Raw genomic sequence first — 19,441 nt, 5'->3', positions numbered from 1 at the left:
TTACAACAAGACATCATTTGAAGTTAAACTGTGTTGAAGATCAAACTCATTATATATAAATATGCAAATGGTGCCTTTTAACTTATATTAAATCATAGCTTAAAACTTCATTGTCAATTCGTTTAATTCTAAGTACACTAAATAACAGTCGCACTAAAAGTATCGACAATAATTCCGTGCAAACCATGGAAAATATTTATTTTTACAAGCCTAATACCCAAAATATGCAAAAATGAAGGTTTATGCCATTTGACGTCTTTGATAATGTGTTCTTGCATTTAAGAATAAACAACAACAGATTGCCGCAGTCTCCAAAATCCAAAGCTCCAGCAGTCATAAATAAAACCCTCTGCCGGTTAAAATTTCTGAATTTCCCTCTCTTCCATGGAAATAAACGAAGAAGACTGGGAGCTTGTCAACGACGATGGTTTCGTCTACAAGCGTCTCAAACGCCCCCGTCTTGATTCCACCAGCGCATCGGCTGTTCCGCCTCCGGATCCTGCAGCTGAAGCGAAAGCACGCACAGAAAGAAAGAAGAAGGTGTTATTAAAGCTCAAAACCAAGTATCAGCAAGAGATCCACCATTGGGAACATTTGTCGAACACCTTGAAAGTATTGCAAGACCGTATGCAAAATCAACCATCGCCCACGGTACTGTCAGATCAGACGGTCTCCGTTTTGCCGGAAAATTCGTCAGATTCTCCTTTCCAGGATCTTACCGACACACTCCTTGCTCAGGTATTGGCCCAGCCTTCAATAATTACCGTATTTGGATGTTGGATTGTTGATGTCGTTACTTGTAGAATTCAAAACTACAACGGATTTTATTGCCCAATTTCCACCAATAATCTTCTATTTCTAGCCCTAGTTGTCAAAATTTTCATCAACATTCAAAAGTTCATTTCAATTCTAAGTTGAGAAGTTCTCACTTTAACATCCAGCGTCAAGATTTTAGCGCTTTTTGGGAATATCTTAATTCTTAGGGCACTGAATTAGAGATTCAATCTATTTCTTGAGGGTTTTGGATATAATTTGGGGGAATTTAATAATTTTGTAGGTTGAAGCTCAGGAAGCCACTATCCGTGAGGTTTCAAGACTATGTGATGTTGCTGAAGCCCTCTGCAATGCTGAAGAACAACGGTTGAAACAACCGTTTTTTGATTTGCCAATCTGGGATCCATCACCAGGAGAGCTAGTTACATCACTATTGGAAGAATGAGGTTTCCTCCGTAGCTGTAGTCTAACTTTGAGCTAGAAGTAAGGTTTCGGATTCATTTACATAGAAGAAACCCTTGATCATAGTGTAAAAAGTGGGTAAACCTCTCTTAACCAAGAATCATTTCTGTAATTTATTTTTGTTTACCAGTGATTGATAGATTCTGCAAATGTCCAATATATCAACCATCCTTGAGCAAATATTGGGCTGATTAGATGTAAGAAGCTAGGTTAGGACTATTGGTTGATCTTGTACAAGCGTTTGAATGTATTTGAGATATTGTACAAATGTCGATTTAGATATTGTTTCTAATGAATCAAGTTTTAGGGTTTTGGAAGGTCTATTTTCTTGGTTTACAGTGGCTGTAATTTGGAAATGTTTATTATTCCCCTACTCTCAAAAAGACGAGGGTATCATTATAATGAGTATTATTACGAGTAGGCATGTGATCCTATGAGTTTAAAAAAAATGGTAAATCGCAGTGTCTCAACTGACAACTGCCCCTGTAAACCCGTCTCAGGGCCCACATGGTTTTTTTAATCACCGAACACTAGCAGCGGCCCGGTCCATGTGGGAGGTTAGTCAAATAACATTAATAATATTTTGGATGTGTTGGGTTTGAACATTAGATCTTATGTATAGAATTACGCACCTCAACTGTTTGGCTCTCGCAAGGACAATCGTACGAGTTTGAAAATAAGAGAAATGAGGTTTGATATTAGGATTTATGCCTAATAAGTATTTGATGATTTAATATTAATGACTTATTCACTAAAGTGATCATATTTTGAGGTAACATATATTAATATGAAACCAATTTTCAAACTTTAACCAAAAAATCCACAAATACTACAAAAGTATGAACGTGAACTCGCAAGAAACCTTGATATGGCATAAGGCAAACCAATAAACGTTAGCCAACTCAATCTATGCTTTGTGGTGCTATGTATCCTCTATATTGACATTGTTATAAAACGTAGTCACTTAAAAAGTAAAGAAATTAATTAAATACAAATAATTACAACATTAGTTGGATTTCTTTTTCTTGAATCAATAGCAATCCGTGTAACATTTTGTTTCGAGAAGTTTTTTATTCCGGGATTGTGGATAATAAATAAATCAAGTAAAAGCCTTGAGCTTCAAGGAAATGAGGTTTAGACCTTATTGGATGATGATAATGTAGAATAAGTGATTAAAGTCTTGGTTTGTGTCTTGGAGTCAAAGGGTAAAGTAGGAAAAGTGATGTTTCAGACTTTTTTTATGAATTAAGGATTTTATTTTGATGTGTTTTAAGTCAAAAGTAATTAGATAGAGTTATGGGGTTCATAAATACATTTCCGTGCATATAAAGAACGTTGAAAATAGAGTTGAAACAAAAAAGTTATGATTGTTTGACGTTGTAGTGAAATTGGGTGAAAACTCGTTCTCACGAGGTGAGAAGTAATTTTCACGAGGTGAGAATATATTCTCACGACATGATAACTATGCAGCCCAAAGTCCGCGAAATTTTTAGGGTTTACAAAGTATTTAAAGATAAGTATTCATGTTTTAGGGTATTTTCTTAGCCTCCATCATATCTAGATCCTCTTGGTAGAACCCTAGCCTTCATTTTCAAGATTTGAGCCTCCCCTCTCCTCTCTCATCCTTTTTTTTGGAGTTTTTGGTGGTTTTGGAGCAATGTTTTCATGCAAGATTGATCCTTAAAGCTTGAAAATTAAATATCTCAACTTTCATCTACCTTTTAGATCTTTGTAAGTTATATAGTCCCAACTTTTATTGCATTTCATCTTTGGATCTAAGTGTATTTGGTGTTTTGGTTCATTCAATGAGTTTTAAGTGAGAGTTGGGAATAAAGTTTGCAACTTTATTACTTTCCAAGGTCCCAAGAACATTGTATGTTTCAAATCTAGACTTCAACACCTTTTGATCAGTTTATAATGTTTTCTTGGACCTCATGGACTAGGAAAGTTCTGATCTTTTGTCGTCCCTTTAAGCATGCAAGTTATTTTGGTCATTTAGGCTATTTTAGTGTATTAAAGTTTAGATCTTGAAAGCTTGAGACATTATTATGGATAAAGTTGGAAACTTTATCCACCTAAACATCATGTTGATTCATATCTGAAGGTTAGAGTCTTGGACTTAATGGATTTAGCTGAAAAAGATGCATTCTTGGTCCCTTTGAGACTTAAAGACTAGATCTTGGTTGTTTGGACCATCCTAATGGATAAAGTTGGAAACTTTATCCATTATGAAGCTATTTAGGATCTAGATTTGAGGTTATGGGCTTTGTTCTGAAGAGATTAAGCACTTAATGAAGATTTTGACCCTCTAACCAAAAGTCACGGCGTGGCATAGGATGTGTCACGACGTGACGATGTCCAGAATCGTGATTGTTTTGTCGTTGCATTCTCAAGACGTGACCAGGAATAGTTATGGCGTGACGTTGACTTTGACTAAGCTGACCATTGACTTTTTGACAAATTTGACTTTTGGTCAAACTTGGGTAGAATTGAGTATTTGACTAAGGATTGGTCTCGGTTTGGTTTTAGGGAGTTTGGGTTGGCTGTTCTGATGTTGAGGTGGTTGTTGGTCTTCTGTTGAGTAGTTTATGTAAGTCTTCTCATGGTACTTGTGGGTCGAAGGCACCAATGTCGGCCTACTGGATTATGTTATGTAGAGTGCTAGTTGTCTTTGTGACTCTTGCATGATTGATTGGGTTGAAATATACCTAGGGTTGGGCCCAATATTGTATGCTTAGGTTGAAATATACCCCACGACGGGGGCCATCGATATGTATTGGGTTGAAATATACCTCAAGGCGGGGCTCATCGATATGTATTGGGTTGAAATATACAACAGGGCGGGGCCCATAGATATTTATTAGGTTGAAATATACCCTAGGGCGGGGCCCATTGATATGTATTGGGTTGAAATATACCCCAAGGCGGAGGGGGGGGGGGGGGAAATTTGTATGATATGTAGTATTTTGGGGAGAACTCACTAAGTTTTGTGCTTACAACTTTGTGGTTTAAACATTTTCAAGTACTTCCAGTTTTAAAAAGAAGAGCACGACTTGATCGAGCTGCATCCCATGAAGATTTATTCTGCAATGATTGTTTATGATTTTATTCTGATGTTTTGAGAATACTTTTATTCTGGTCGTATTTTGGGATAATGTATAAATGGTTTGACTTATTTAAAATGAAAATTTCACTCGGTATTTTTGGGACGTTACAATCCGTTTGGCAGCTAATACAATAGATAATTTGAAGAAAAAAAATGATATATGTACCTATCTCCCATCTTTGTTTCTATCTTTCTCTTTATTCTAAAAGGATATAGTTTTGCAGGTCGTGACATTACACAAGATCGATTGGTGTTGTCGGGAGAAAGATATGGTAATTAGGGAAATGTTTCATGAAATAGTATATTTTTCCATCCATATTATACATATCAATGTATATTCATTGATGCGCGCATACCGTTTATCTTGTGCTACATTAGAACTTTTAGCTTCCTAGGAACCAATCGAATGTTGTATGGGGGTTGATGTTGGAAACATGTGTCCAATATCATAACTAACTGATGATCCTTTGAGATTTTGGGAATCATGACAAAGTTCTTTTTGGGTTGCCCTCAAGAGCAAGAATAACTAGAAACAGTTTTAGGAGATTAAGGAAATGGTTTATTAATTCATTACATGTTAATAAATTAATTATAATTAATTTAGAATTAATTTTGGATTAATTGGAATTTATTTGAATGTATATGGGTTGAATGTTAATTGTTCAATAGTTGAAAAAAAGGAATATCGTGGAGCTCCGTTAGGGGTGCACAGTTTCTGGAGCTTCTAGAAGGCTTCCAAAATGTTTCCAAATAATAGATAAGGAAAAGATTTGAATCTGGATTAAATCTTAATATTTAATTAATTCAAATAAGTGTTATCTGGGAAATACCATAACTATATAAAGGACCCTTAGTGTAACGTCCCAAAATTTAAAACCAAAAATTCCGTTTTCTTAATAATAAAGCCATCAACCAAACATGTTTATAAAGCTATAACGGAAAATCAGAGTACATCAATCAAACATCTCAAATACGTTCGAGTCAAATAAGACAAAATCATGGTGTGTGTGATGCGATCATCCCGAGTTCTTCCCCTTTGATATGGAAGTACATGAAACATAAACTAAAAACCGTAAGCATGAAGCTTAGTGACTTCCCCAAAATACCTCATACCATACATATTAAACATACAATGTGATGGGTTTTGAGCATAGCAAACAATCCTATGTGTGCATGCAACCATAATTGTTGGATCTATGTTTTCTCGATTAGACATACAAGCATTGAACACAAAAACTAGAAACCCTAGGAGGCATGTATAATTTTTGAAATTAACTAAAATAGGGTTAAGATAAATACCTTAATTGTTATGTAGTAATAACAATGGTTTCCTTAAAGATCTTGAACTCTTGAGAGCAAGTGTCACAAGTGTAACACCTCTAATGGCTTACAAACACACCAAGCAAGAGGATGAGAGGATAGATGAGGAGGAAGCACTAGAATTCGGCTCTTCTAGGGTTTTTGGAAGCATATCACCGAAATATCATGGGGTCGGGGCTCTTTATACAGTTGTTGGTTGCTTAGAGCCAAAGCTAGGGTTTGCTGGTGGAAACCCTAATTTCCAGCTTAAGGCCTAAGCAGCCCATGTACTCCTGATCCTTAAGGCCTTGGACGAAAATTCTTAGGGCCTCCCTAGAATTTTCGGCCAACCCTGTAACATCCTGTTTAATCATATATGAGTTCTAAGCTTTGGTTCGTAGAGCCTTAAGTTTGTGACAAGTTTATTGAAGCGTAGAGCTTCTCGTCACCTTTCCGTGGAAGTAAGAATCGCTGGAACCGAACTTGTAACAAAGAAGCTATGCTAGTTTGGAAGATATGGCAAATTTGGTCCTTATTAAGAAATGGGTGGAAAGCGGGTACGCTGGGCATAAGTATGGGAACGCTTAGCGTATCTATGAGCGTGGAATGGACGCGAGGACCACCTAGTATGCTGGGCGTACTAGGCTGTGAACGAAAACCCTAACATTTTAAGTGACCCTATATAAAGAATAAGATGGCCTCATTCCTGGCCACCTTCTCATAGAACAGACCCTCTAAAAATCCTAAGTCTTCGTCCATATGAGCTTGTGAGTGCCTGAGAGCCTTTGGGGTGACTTTGTGCATCCTTGGAGTGAAGAAGGAGCATAAAAGGGGAAGGAGTTGGAGTCCAGGCTTTGGATCTAAGCTTTTATGAGGATGGAGCATCAATTGAAGGTATAAAGCTCAAAGCTTTCGTGTTCCTTTTTGATTTGTGTATAGTATGGTCCATTTTAGGGTTTTTGGTCCCAAAGCTTGAAGCTTTATGAGTTGTTAAACTCCAGAGCCCATTATTTGTCCTTTTGAGTGTTTTTGATGGAGTGGTTCCATAAAAATGAGATCTTAGATGTGAGAATCAAGTCATGCATGAAATAAGGGCTTAATGAGAAAAGAGAATGAGTGTTTTGTGTGTTTGAGACCACATCAACCATGCAAAGGCTTAAAGTCCCTGAATTTATGGAATAAAAGCTATTAATAAGTCTAGATCCAAGAGATGAGTTAAGATCTTAACGGGTTAAGACCAAGAAAAAGGACTAAAGCAAAACTGGGCGTACGCCCAACGTAAATCCTAGTACGCCCCGTGTACTGGGTTGGTTCCCCGATCATTCTTAGGCATGAGTGTGTACGCTGCGCGTACCAAAGGGGGTACGCCCCGCGTAACCCACTGTGGGCTTTTGGGCTAAGGATCGTGTTGGGCCTGGATTTTGGGCTTGATGTAATAAAGTCTTGGACCAGGGAATTATATATTTATGCTTTGGGCCCTTGGGTTGGGCTTTCCATTTAGTTTGAGAATTGGGCCTTGAGAGGGCCCATTTATTATTGAGCCTTGGTGGGCCCAATAGGTTTAGGACATTGATGGGTTGGTTATTGATCAACCTCTAGTCCCAATGAGTGATAGTTTGGACTTAGATCTAATTGAGTAATTGTGGGTTTGGCACAGAGTTAGTGGCCGGTGCGTAGCAACAACATTTTCAAGGGTTGTACATCATCCAAGGTGAGTCTTCTCACTATACGTTACCTATAGTGGTATTTAGGTGTGACCGAAAGGTCTTATGTGCTTACTTGAGTTATGCATCTTGTTTATGTGATATTATGCTATGAGATATTTAGATCGGACCTGAAGGTCCAACGATATATGAGGACGGAAGGCTCAACCAAACCGGACCAGAGGGTCCAACGAGCTAGATCGGACTAGAGGGTCCAACAAGCTACGGGACTGGAGGGTCCCACTGAGACACATCGGACCGGAGAGTCCTACAGAGTTATAGCCTCGAATGGTTAATATATGTGTGTGGTATTTTGGGGAACTCACTAAGCTTCGTGCTTACCGTGTTATGTGTTATGTGTTTCAGGCTCTTATCAGGATTGCGAAAAGGCGGCGACTTGATTGTACACACAAGAGAGAAGAGTCATGAACAAGGATCCTGGATTTGAATAAAAACTATTTTGAAAATATGTTATGACATCGACACTTGAGATTTTGAGAATTATTATATGTGATTATGATTTTTAAAATTAAAAATGTTGTTTGAAAATTTTCAGTGTTACAAACCCTCTTTAGGGTGATCCAAGATCCCAAACCACAACTATTAATTAATTACAAAACATCCCCTATACTTTTAATTAATTCCTTTAATCCCAAAATTAATTCCAAATTAATTTCTGATTAAATATTAATTAAACAACATGATTTATAATTATTATATTATTTTCATAATACATTCATAAATCATTTATGCCAAATTATTATTCCAAATAATAAATTCAATCTCTCTTTCTAAAAGTCATCTTGTCTGGTTGCTAGTATGAAATAAACCCAAAAGGACTGTGCTACTATCAATTCAAGTACATACCAATTATAGTTATGGGTTAGACACCTAATCCAACAGTCTCCCACTTGGATAAGTCTAATAACTATAATTGCAAGTATAACTTCAAAATTGACTAGCAAATTGTAGCTCTCAAAAGCCGTTGTCGAACTCTGACCCAGTCAGTAATGTGTCCTAAGATAAGTGATCATTCTGCAAGATATCATGTGGACAAATGACATGGAACAGAATCATTCTCATCGTCCAACAATTTGTTTCCTAGTTTCTGATTTGTAATGACAAAGAACTTAATTGAACACATCAATTCAGTCTTGACTGGGCCCGACACATAAGTCAACACCAAATCATCGAGGGGCCCAAGATATCGCTTTTCCTGTTAGGGAAAAAGGAACAGATAAACTTTGACTTATATGCTTGCACTATTTACTTATCAAATCATGCATGACAATATGTTTTATAACATCAGGTTACTGATGCGTTTACACATTATCAATGCACAACCAACTCATAAACAACAACTCATATATGTTCGTTTAAAGATTATACGATATTATCGTCTCAGAATTACTCGTGAGAAAGTCCATGAAGTAATTCACTGAGCTTGGGTTTAATCCAATACTTAAATCCCCATTTCAAAAGTATTCATGAATGTTGCAGCGAACCATTGCTATGTCTAAACACTTAGACAATCTACAACCCAATTCATGACAGTCTTAATTCACTACATACTTCCAAAGTATGATCGACTGTGGATATTTGAATAATCCAATTATTCGAGAAGTAAAACATGCAAAAGTGAAACACAATGATAAACAATTGACAAAAGATAGTAAACAATACTGATAAACAAATCTCCATTTATTTAATCATCAAATGTCAATTACATTTATTTGTTACAAGTTGCTAAATATCTATCTAATCACTAAAACTAATATCATCCTTCAGAACAATGCTCATCGCATTTTGAACGTGCTTAACCCTACTCAGACCCTTTGTGAGGGGATCTGTTGGATTCTCTTCAGATGATACCCTCTTTACGACGAGGTGTCATTCTTCTACTCGATGTATGATAAAGTGGTATTTTATATCGATATGTCTAGATCTCCCATGATCTTTTGGTTCCTTGTTCAAGGCAACCACTCCTTCATTATCGCACAAAATATCCATCGGCTCCTTAATGGTTGGCACAACTCCAGGGTCTCCAATGAAGTTCTTCAACCATATAGCCTCCTTTGACGCTTCGCTCGCAACTATATGATGGGTTTTAGCCATAAGAACATCCTATGTGCTCATGCAAACCCTAATGCTTCGATCTAGGTTTCTCTATTGTACATGCAATTCATCCAAGACTTTAAACCGTAGTTCTAGCATACAATTAATCATATTAACATAAGAATGGGGTTTAGATCTTACCTTGATTGTTATGTAGCAATAACAACCTCAAATCCTCCTTGTAATGACTTTAGAAAGCTTAGAGTCACAATTGTCACTCCTCTAATGGTTCACAAACACCAAGAGCAAGAGGATGAAGAATAAGGAGAGAGGAGGCTGCCCAAGAACGTCCAAAACCCTAGAGGAACTCTTAGCCACGTTTTTGGGGCTTAAGGGTACTATATATACATGTAGGCTATTAGGGTTTTTCAACTAGGAAACCCTAATCTGACTGCTTAAGCCCTAAGCAGCCCATTGACCCTTTTAGAATATCCCTTGGACGATTTCTAATGGGTTTCCCCATAGAATTCGTCCAACCTATTATTCCAAGGTGATCTATAGCCCAAATGCAATTATCTTATAATTACAGTTCCATTCCCTTAAGTTTAATTAATCTATTTTAGCCACAAAACTAATTATCAATTAATTCTTGACTAATATTAATTAAACAATATGATTTCTACTTTAATATATTATTCTCATAATATTTTAATAAATCATAATTAATCATTTCTCTCCATAATTCATACTATCAAGTTGCTTTGGTGAAGGCAACCCAAAAGGACCATGCACCATCGGGTTAAGTACATACCAAAAATAGTTATGGACTTAGACACTAATCAAACAGTCTCCCACTTGGATAAGTCTAATAACTATTCTGCGTATGACTTCAGATCCCAATCTGCAATCGTAGCTTTCAAAAGTCGCTGTCAACTCTGATCTTATCAGATACGCGTCCTTTAGATAAGGGATCATATAAAAGCGTCCTTCCTTCTCAATGCCCGGGCATCCATCCAATGCGCCATTCTAGATATCGTATAGACTGAGACATGGATTTAAATCATTCTCTCTGTCTATGTGTTGTTTCTCGATTTCCGATTTATGACGACTGAAAACAGACTACAATTGAACACATCAAATTAGTCCCGGCTTGGCCAAGCGCTTAGGTGTCACCACTAAATCATCGAGGGGCCCACAGATATCGCTTTCACCCTACTCTGGATAAAAGGAACGGATAAACTTTGATTCAATGCTTGCTTGCACTCACTCACCGAATCACACACAACAATATGTTTTATGACACCAAGTTACTGGTGCGTTTACATATTATCAATGTGTAACCGACTCGCAAGATACAACTCGCACATCTCGGTTTCAAGAATATAAGATGTTATCGTCTCACCCATCACTCGTGATAAAATCCATGAAGTGATCCAAGTGAGCGTGGGTTTAATCCAATGCTCATATCATATTCATAAGCACTCATGAACGTTGCAGCAAACATTTGCTTATGTCTAATACACTTTAGACAATCCACACACACCAATTCACGACAATCTTCATTCATACCTACTTCCAACATATGAACGACTGTGGTCCGTTCGAATAATTTGATTGTTCTGAACCAATTTAATTATTCAGGAAGTCAAAACATGCAAAGTGAAACACAAGAATAATACTAATTCCATATGGCCACAAACTCTGGGTATAAATAAACATTTTATTTAATCACCATATTGATTACTCATTATTTGTTGTTTCGGGTAATCAACTTCTTACTTGAATTATTACTACACTTGTCCCATGCTCTCAGCATGCACACAATGTTTACCTATGGTCCTTACTTTATGAAATAGATCAAATGAACACATTTCCAATCATACTCATTTCACAACTCCCAATCCTTATCATAAGTATAAGAATATCAAATTCTTATTACTTATGCTAGATTCTAACATTTTATGCAATGATTCTTTCGTAAAGTCATAGCTCAAAATCATCAAGACTTGGCTAATCTCTATCAGAAACAATTCTATAGATATGATGTCTTTCACTCACAGTACATTCCTTTGAACATCCTTCTTGCATAAAAGTTTCTAATCTAGATATAGATTCTCATTATCCAACTCCCAATATGGAAACATTTCCATATTTGCCATATGACAACTCATTCTTAATAGAATCTTATCTATTCATAATAATGTTAATATGGTCCATCCAATACCATACTTCCAACTACTCACAAGCGACCAATCCTCTGCGAACTTTCGATCGTCCTTTGATAATTGTTTAATTATCATAGTCAAAACCGATTCTTGTCCTTTTTCCCTCTAAATGCGCTAGACATTTGGAAAATTTTAGAATGGTCAAATATTATAGCATCTGCAATCGATCCTTTACCCGAAGCGTATGGGATACGATACATAATGTCTTACATAAATATACGATACTTTATCAATCTTTTGCCATAATATTTTATGTGTCACATTCTCACAATTCGAACTATGAAGAGGGATGCCACAATCATAATCGAAATTTTGAGAACGCACTATGTACTCTTGACTAAATTTATTAACATTCCACAACCTAAGCCTTTAGATTTGAAATGAAGCATAATATTCTCTCCCTTAATTATAGCAAAACAACTATTCAACCCTTACGACTTTGCAAAGTATAAATCTTGTTTTCTATAATTAATATTGCTAACTTGCAATACTTGCCTTAATAATCATACAAGCACACCATTTATGCTCCCACTATCATGATGATTATTATCATATAAGCATAACACTTATGCTCCCACTAGCTTTGACATGTATTTAGAAAATAGCTTAACTTTCAGAAAACAATGCTTAGTGAATTTCTTAAGTTCATATTTCTAATACCTAATGCTTTGATAATCCTTTATCTAAGTTTCTCAAACTTATACACCTTTGCCTTAGATAGCTCATATGTGTGTCTAAACAATTTAGACTAATTGCCAAATCTCACAATTCGAATCATGGAAAGGGATACCGTAACCATAATCGAATTTGAGAATACAATTTCACAATCACTATCTTCTTAAAATCTCTCTTAGTGAAAGCATTTCCTCACAGTCATCTTCATGAAGGAGAAAATCTTATGACACTTAGATTTTAATGGTGTATGTGTTCCTATCCATGCGAATTCGTCAAAACCAAAGTTGCGACAAATCCAAATTCATATGGACCGAACCTTCTCAATCTTGATCTCTTGCCTTATGGTAACACATCTGCCCACCATGTCTTCCAAGTAGTTAAGCAGCTCACCCTTTCTTATCAATGTACTTTTCATTGATCAAGGTGCTTGCCTTTAATGCATTCAAATGAGAACTCATTGAACTTACATGCATAATTAACTCAATTGGAACGACACAGAAACAAGATAGTGTCAACACGATAGGTTGTAAACCTCAAGTCGTGTGCTAGTGATGATCGATAAGGTTTATTCTTGATTAGTTCTTGAAACTTTTCAAGACCATTAAGACTCCCACTGGCTCCTTGACATATAAGATTCTCTTGTCAATAAACATTTCTCGACAAACAAATATTCAAGAGTTAGTGTAGCTTTTATCAAGACTAAACATTTCACAAAATTGGTCCTAGTTGGTCTTTGTCTTACCTAAGACATCACAACTTTCCAATTTCAAATGTGCAGTAATAAGAAAACCTTTTTTCAAATTCCACATTTGATGGATGTTATAAACCTTCTTAAGACTTGTCACTCATTGTCACAATCTTAACTCTAAGACTTGGTTTTGGAACAAAGTATGATTGACTTCTTGATTTAACCATTCCTTCAATTCTTGATTCCTCTTCTCATACATACAATTGCACTAAGACTCACTTAGAGGATCAATTGAGATATGGTTCTTAATCATTAAGACTTATCATAAAACATAATAAAGGTACTCTCCCTTCTTCTTAGAATAGAGAAACTTTTATCTTTCTGCCTACTTGATTCTTCTTATTCGTTTTGCTATTGATTTAAACTCTTTCAAATCAACTCGGAATTACACTTAATCTTATAAGTATAATCAAATCCACTAAACCTTTAGTAAATCATGACGAATATCTTTGTCACTCTTGTGGTGGACTTGATCAACACACAACCTTGTGTACTTGATCTCCTAGTCCTTCACTTGACACTTTGTCAACGAATTAGTCTAATTTCCAAATATGAAATTTCTCATTCATCATGCAATACTTGTTGTATGATTTCAAGTTTCTATCCAATTGAAACTTGGGCGATGAGAAACTTTCCCTATTTGGTATATTCTTGACCTTTCCACAAATAACATAATTAAGAATCAAATCTATTATTGCTAATAATAGAAACTTTCAAACATCAATTTTTCATACACGCCATTGCAAGGATAAATAAATAATATAAAAATCAAAATTTATTTTATTGCGGAAAAAAATTGTCCTTACAATGCAATTCAATTGAAAAACTATGTTAATACATATTTCTTAGCAATCTTATTCTAACTCCAAGTAGTAGCTCAAGATTCTAATCTTCAAGTAATGCGATCGAAATCCATTTCTTCACGATTAGATTCCACTCACTTCTTCCCTCAAGCTTCCTCTCTTTTCTTCGATCCTACAAGACATCGAAATGTAATCTTATCACATCATGTATTAAGAATCTAGAATAGGAACTTAAAAGAGTTAGTTAATGGATTTTACCTAAAGCAGAGCCATACGTTTTGACTCTCCCATCTCTTAGATCTCTTAGGTAAATAGGGCAGCTTCGTCTCCAATGCCCCTTCTCTTGGCAATAAAAGCAAATTGACTCTTTTGGAACAGCACACGGAACTACTTCTGACTTTGCCTTTCTCTTATGATCAAACTTTTCGATCATGGCATGCCTTTCGTTGCCATTGCCTATATCCATAGAGGTCTGGAAGGCCGATCCACCAATCAACTTGTTTTTTCAAGTGTGCCAAATCATTGCTGATTCAGCAGCAATAAGCATATAGGTGAGATCAATGAGGGTTACGCCGTGGTTCATCATACAGTACTCTCTTATGAACTTACTATATGAGTCAAGAAGTGACTGAATAACCCATTCAACAGCCAGCTCCTCACAGACAACAGATCCCAACATTCTTAACCTATCAATGTGTGACTTCATCCCTAGGATGTATGCACACACCGAATTTCCTTCTTTATGTTTACTTGCCAAAAGGGCTTGAGTGAGTTTGAACTTTTCAATCTTTTGAACTTGTGGGTTAGGGAGAATAATAGGAGGAGGTGGAGGAAGTGAAGCATGATCTCGTGTTCCTCGATCGAATCGTGGAATATGATCTTCATGTGAAAAGCTTGTTCCACGGGATTTGTGAAGACCATAGTTGTCATACTTTAACATCTACAAAACGGGAGAAAAAATTAAACTCAAGTTAGTTGATTGATTGAGTCCTTAATAAATCACCCAAATGAGATATTAAGGCTAGGACCCAACACAATACTCTACAACCTAGAAAATGGATGCCGTAATCTAGTTGCAGAATATTTTAAGGTAAGTGAATGACGATTCACTAATTTCCACCATGAAAAACGAAAAAGAAATTTAAGTTCTAAATCTATTGAAAATTACTAGATCTTTTGAGATTCATTGAAATTTTCAATGGCATGTTTAAATCTCGATATGCCCTCTAGTCTGTGACTGGGATACCGAGGATCACAAAGCGACTTTGAATAACCATGCAAACTTACATGGTGCTGATGGAGTTTAAGCATAAGAAACATTCCTATGTGCTCATGCAAACCCTAATGCTTGGATCTAGGTTTCACTATTGAACATGCTTTGATTCCAAGACTTACAAACCCTAGTCTATCATATAAACAATAGAATTAACATATAGAATCAGATCTAGATGTTTACCTCTTCAAAAGCTGGCTTAGATCTTGTATATCTTCTTTTTTTGAGCCTAAAGTCACAAATGCAACTCCTCTAATGGTTCACAAACCCCACAAGCAAGAAGGCAATATGAAAGAGGGATAGAGAGGCTAGAAATCAGCCTAGGGTACTCTTAGAATCAAGTGGTAGCCGAATTCATGCCCTAAGGGTCATATTTATACTTACAGGTTACTAGGGTTTCACTCTAAACCCTAATGGACAGCTTAGCCACCAAGCAGCCCATGGAACCTTCTGGAATAAGGCCCTTGGACGAAAATATGATGGATACCCATCATAATTTCGTTCCCCCTTAAGCCCATTAGGTTTCCTTAACCTAAAACTCAACTATCATACATTTGACAGTTTATACCCCTTTATTCAATTAATCTCTTTTGACCACCAAATTAATTTCTAATTAATTCATGACCAATACTAATTAAATAAATATGATTTCTCCTTTAATATATTATTCTTATAATATATTAATAAATTATAATACTCTCTCTTTCTCCTTAAATTACCTTGTCAAGTTGCTTTGGAGAAGGCAACCCAAAAGGACCATGCATAACCGGGTCAAGTACATACCAAATATAGTTACGGGCTTAGACATTATTCCAACAGTCTCCCACTTGGATAAGTCTAGTAACTATATCTCACATATGAATTCAGAATCCGATTAGCAATCGTAGCTCTTATACTTCACTGTCAACTCTGATCAACTTGTCATTTAGATAAGGGATCGTATAATCCTCTGTTCTGGATATCATGCTGACAATGCTTATTGTCCAGTAGTATTTCCTTGATTTCCGATTTGTTCGACATAGAATTTAGTGGAACACATCAACCTCATTCTGACCGGGCCCGACACATAAGTCAAACCAAATCATCAAGTGGCCAATATATCACTTTTATCCTCAGAGAATAAAAGGAACAGATCAACTTCGACTCATATGCATCTATTATTTACTAATGGATCATACACAATAATGTGTTTTATAACATCAAGTTATTGATGCGTTTACACATTATCAATGTACAACCAACCAGCAAACAACAACCATATCTCTAAGTTTTAAGACTATATGATGTTATCGTTTTGCGATCACTTAAGATAAAACACCACTAAGTGATACAGCAACCTCGAGTTTAATCCAATGCTCAATTCATATTCATAAGCACTCATGAACTTTGCAGCAAACCTTAGCTATGTCTAAAACCTTTCAGACAGTCTACAAACAATTCATGACAGTCTTTATTCATATCTACTTCCAAAATATGACCGACTGTGGACCTTTTGAATAATCATATCATTCAGGAAGTCAAAACATGCAAAATGGAAACAATAGATAAATAACCAACACAAGATAGTAGCTTTACTCATAAATAATACATTTTATTTATTCATCGAATGTCAAGTACAAACTATCTATTACACGTTTCCTATCTAATCCAAACTTATATCATCCTTCAGCCCAATGCTCCTAGCATGCTGCAAGTGTTTAAACCTACTCAGTCCCTTCGTAAGGGGATCTGCTGGGTTCTCTTCTGATGATACCCTCTTCACAACGAGGAGTCCCTCTTCTACCCGATGTCTAATGAAATGGTATTTTCTATCAACATGTCAAGATCTGCCATGATCTCTCGGTTCCTTGGTCAAGGCAACCGCTCCTTCATTATCACAGAAAATTTCCATCGGCTCCTTTATGGATGGTACAACTCCAAGGTCTCCAATGAAGTTCTTCAACCATATAGCCTCCTTTGACGCTTCGCTCGCCGCAATATACTCTGATTCGCACGTTGAATCAGCTACGGTCTCTTGCTTGGAACTTTTCCAAGTCACTGCTCCTCCATTTAGGGTAAATACCCAGCCCGACTGCGATATGAAGTTATCCTGATCTGTCTGAAAACTATCTCACTGTACCCTCGTACCCTTAAGTCATCACTCCCACCGAGGACTAGAAACCATTCCTTGGTCCTCCAAAGGTACTTAAGAATATTCTTAACTGCAACGCAATGAGCTCTACCAGGATTCCCTTGATATCTGCTGACCATGCTCAAGGCGAAGGCCACATCAGGGCGAGTGCAGGTCATAGCGTACATGATAGAGCCTACTGCGGAAGCGTAAGGTACTCGGCTCATATCAGCTATCTCTGTCTCTGTACTCGGGCTCTGAGTCTTACTCAGCTTGGTATTACTTTGGATTGGCAACTCCCCTTTCTTGGAATTTTCCATACTAAAACGCTTTAGTACCTTTTCCAAGTATGTATCCTGACTGAGTCCTATCAGTCTCTTTTCCCTATTTCTTACTATTCTTATTCCCAGAATATAAGCAGCCTCTCCGAGGTCCTTCATGGCGAAACATTTCCCAAGCCAGGACTTAACCTCCTGCAAGGTTGGGACATCGTTTCCTATGAGTAGTATGTCGTCGACATACAATACGAGGAAGCTTACTATACTCCCACTGGCCTTGACATACACACAAGATTCATCTTCGCTTCGCAGAAAACCAAACTCTTTAACCTTCTCGCCAAAACAAAGATTCCATCTGCGAGATGCTTGTTTCAATCCATAAATGGATTTCTCAAGCTTGCATACTCTATTTGGATGCTTCGCATCGACAAAACCCTCTGGCTGATTCATGTAGACATCCTCAGCCAACTTTCCATTAAGGAAAGCGGTTTTCACGTCCATCTACCATATTTCATAATCATGAAACGCAGCTATGGCAAGCATCACCCTAATAGACTTTATCTTCGCAACTGGTGAGAAGGTCTCATCATAGTCAACTCCGGGAGTTTGAGTAAAGCCCTTCGCAACCAATCGCGCTTTATAAGTATGCACTTTCCCATCCATGTCCGTCTTCTTCTTGAAGATCCACTTGCACCCGACTGTCTTACGACCCGGTACATTATCAACCAAATTCCAAACTTGGTTGTCGTACATGGACTGAATCTCGCTGTCCATAGCCTCTTTCCATTTTGCAGACTCCGGGCCTGCCATGGCTTCCTTATAGCTGCTAGGTTCATCCAAATTTACTAGTGTACTATCACTAATAAATGTATCCCCTTCAGTAGTAATATGAAAACCATAAAACTGGGGTGGAACACTAGCCCTAGCGGAATGTCGAAGAGGTAGGGACTCGTCAACAGGTTCAACAGGAGTTTCCTCCTCAAGTTGAATGCCAGTGTCAGAGGTTCCTTCATCGCTTTGATCTTGAATCTCTTCAAGTTCAATTTGCCTCCCACTGTCTTCTTGTCCTATCAATTCCCTTTCTCGGAAAACTCTTCTTCTAGCAACGAAGACAACGTTGTCACTCGGTCTATAGAAAAGGTAGCCAAAAGACTTTTTTGGATAACCGATGAAATAACACTTTTCACTACGAGGTTCTAGTTTGTCGTGAGTCTCTCGTCTTACAAAAGCCTCGCAACCCCAGACCTTGATATGTGCCAACGAGGGAGCCTTCCCTGTCCACATCTCGTGAGGAGTCTTGGAAACCTTCTTGGTGGGAACTAAGTTAAGTATGTGGGCGGCAGTCTCTAAGGCATACCCCCAGAAAGCTATTGGTAACGAAGTCCGACTCATCATAGAACGAACCATGTCCAACAAGGTCCGATTACGTCTCTCAGCCACACCATTCAATTGTGGCATCCTCGGAGGCGTCAATTGCGAAACAATTCCGCATTCTTTTAGATAGTCGTGAAACTCAAGACTTAGGTACTCTCCTCCTCGGTCTGACCGAAGCATCTTGATTTTCCTGCCCATCTGATTCTCCACTTCATTCTTAAACTCTTTGAACTTTTCAAAGGTTTCCGACTTTTGCTTGATTAAGTAGATATATCCATATCTGCTATAATCATCTGTAAAAGTCACGTAGAAGCGGCAAGCATCCCTTGTGGTGGATCTAAAGGGCCCGCATACATCGGTGTGTATGAGATCCAATAAACCCTCACCCCTTTCACAAGTGCCAGTAAAGGGTGACTTGGTCATCTTCCCAAGTAAACAAGATTCACACGTGTCATCGTCCCTAAGGTCGAATGACTCCAACACTCCATCCTTTTGGAGTTGGGCTATGCGTTTCTTGTTGACATGGCCAAGGCGACAATGCCACAAGCATGCTTTG

General features: G+C 37.3%; 1 protein-coding gene across 1 annotated transcript; it reads left to right on the top strand.

Annotated features, from left to right (window-relative positions):
* The first annotated feature begins 247 nt into the window (after positions 1-247).
* On the top strand, positions 248-1,559 carry LOC145087767 (uncharacterized). The gene is made up of 2 exons (XM_079025829.1): positions 248-738; positions 1,058-1,559. The coding sequence occupies exons 1-2, from the start codon at positions 385-387 to the stop codon at positions 1,217-1,219; spliced, it is 516 nt and encodes a 171-aa protein (XP_078881955.1). The 5' UTR covers positions 248-384; the 3' UTR covers positions 1,220-1,559.
* The last annotated feature ends 17,882 nt before the right edge of the window (positions 1,560-19,441 follow it).

Source organism: Lactuca serriola, chromosome 2 (genome assembly GCF_051521515.1).
Source record: "Lactuca serriola cultivar US96UC23 chromosome 2, Lser_US96UC23_V15, whole genome shotgun sequence".
Taxonomy (NCBI): domain Eukaryota; kingdom Viridiplantae; phylum Streptophyta; class Magnoliopsida; order Asterales; family Asteraceae; genus Lactuca; species Lactuca serriola.
The sequence above is the reverse complement of the archived record's forward strand: the minus strand, read 5'-3'. Positions and strand labels throughout refer to the sequence as shown.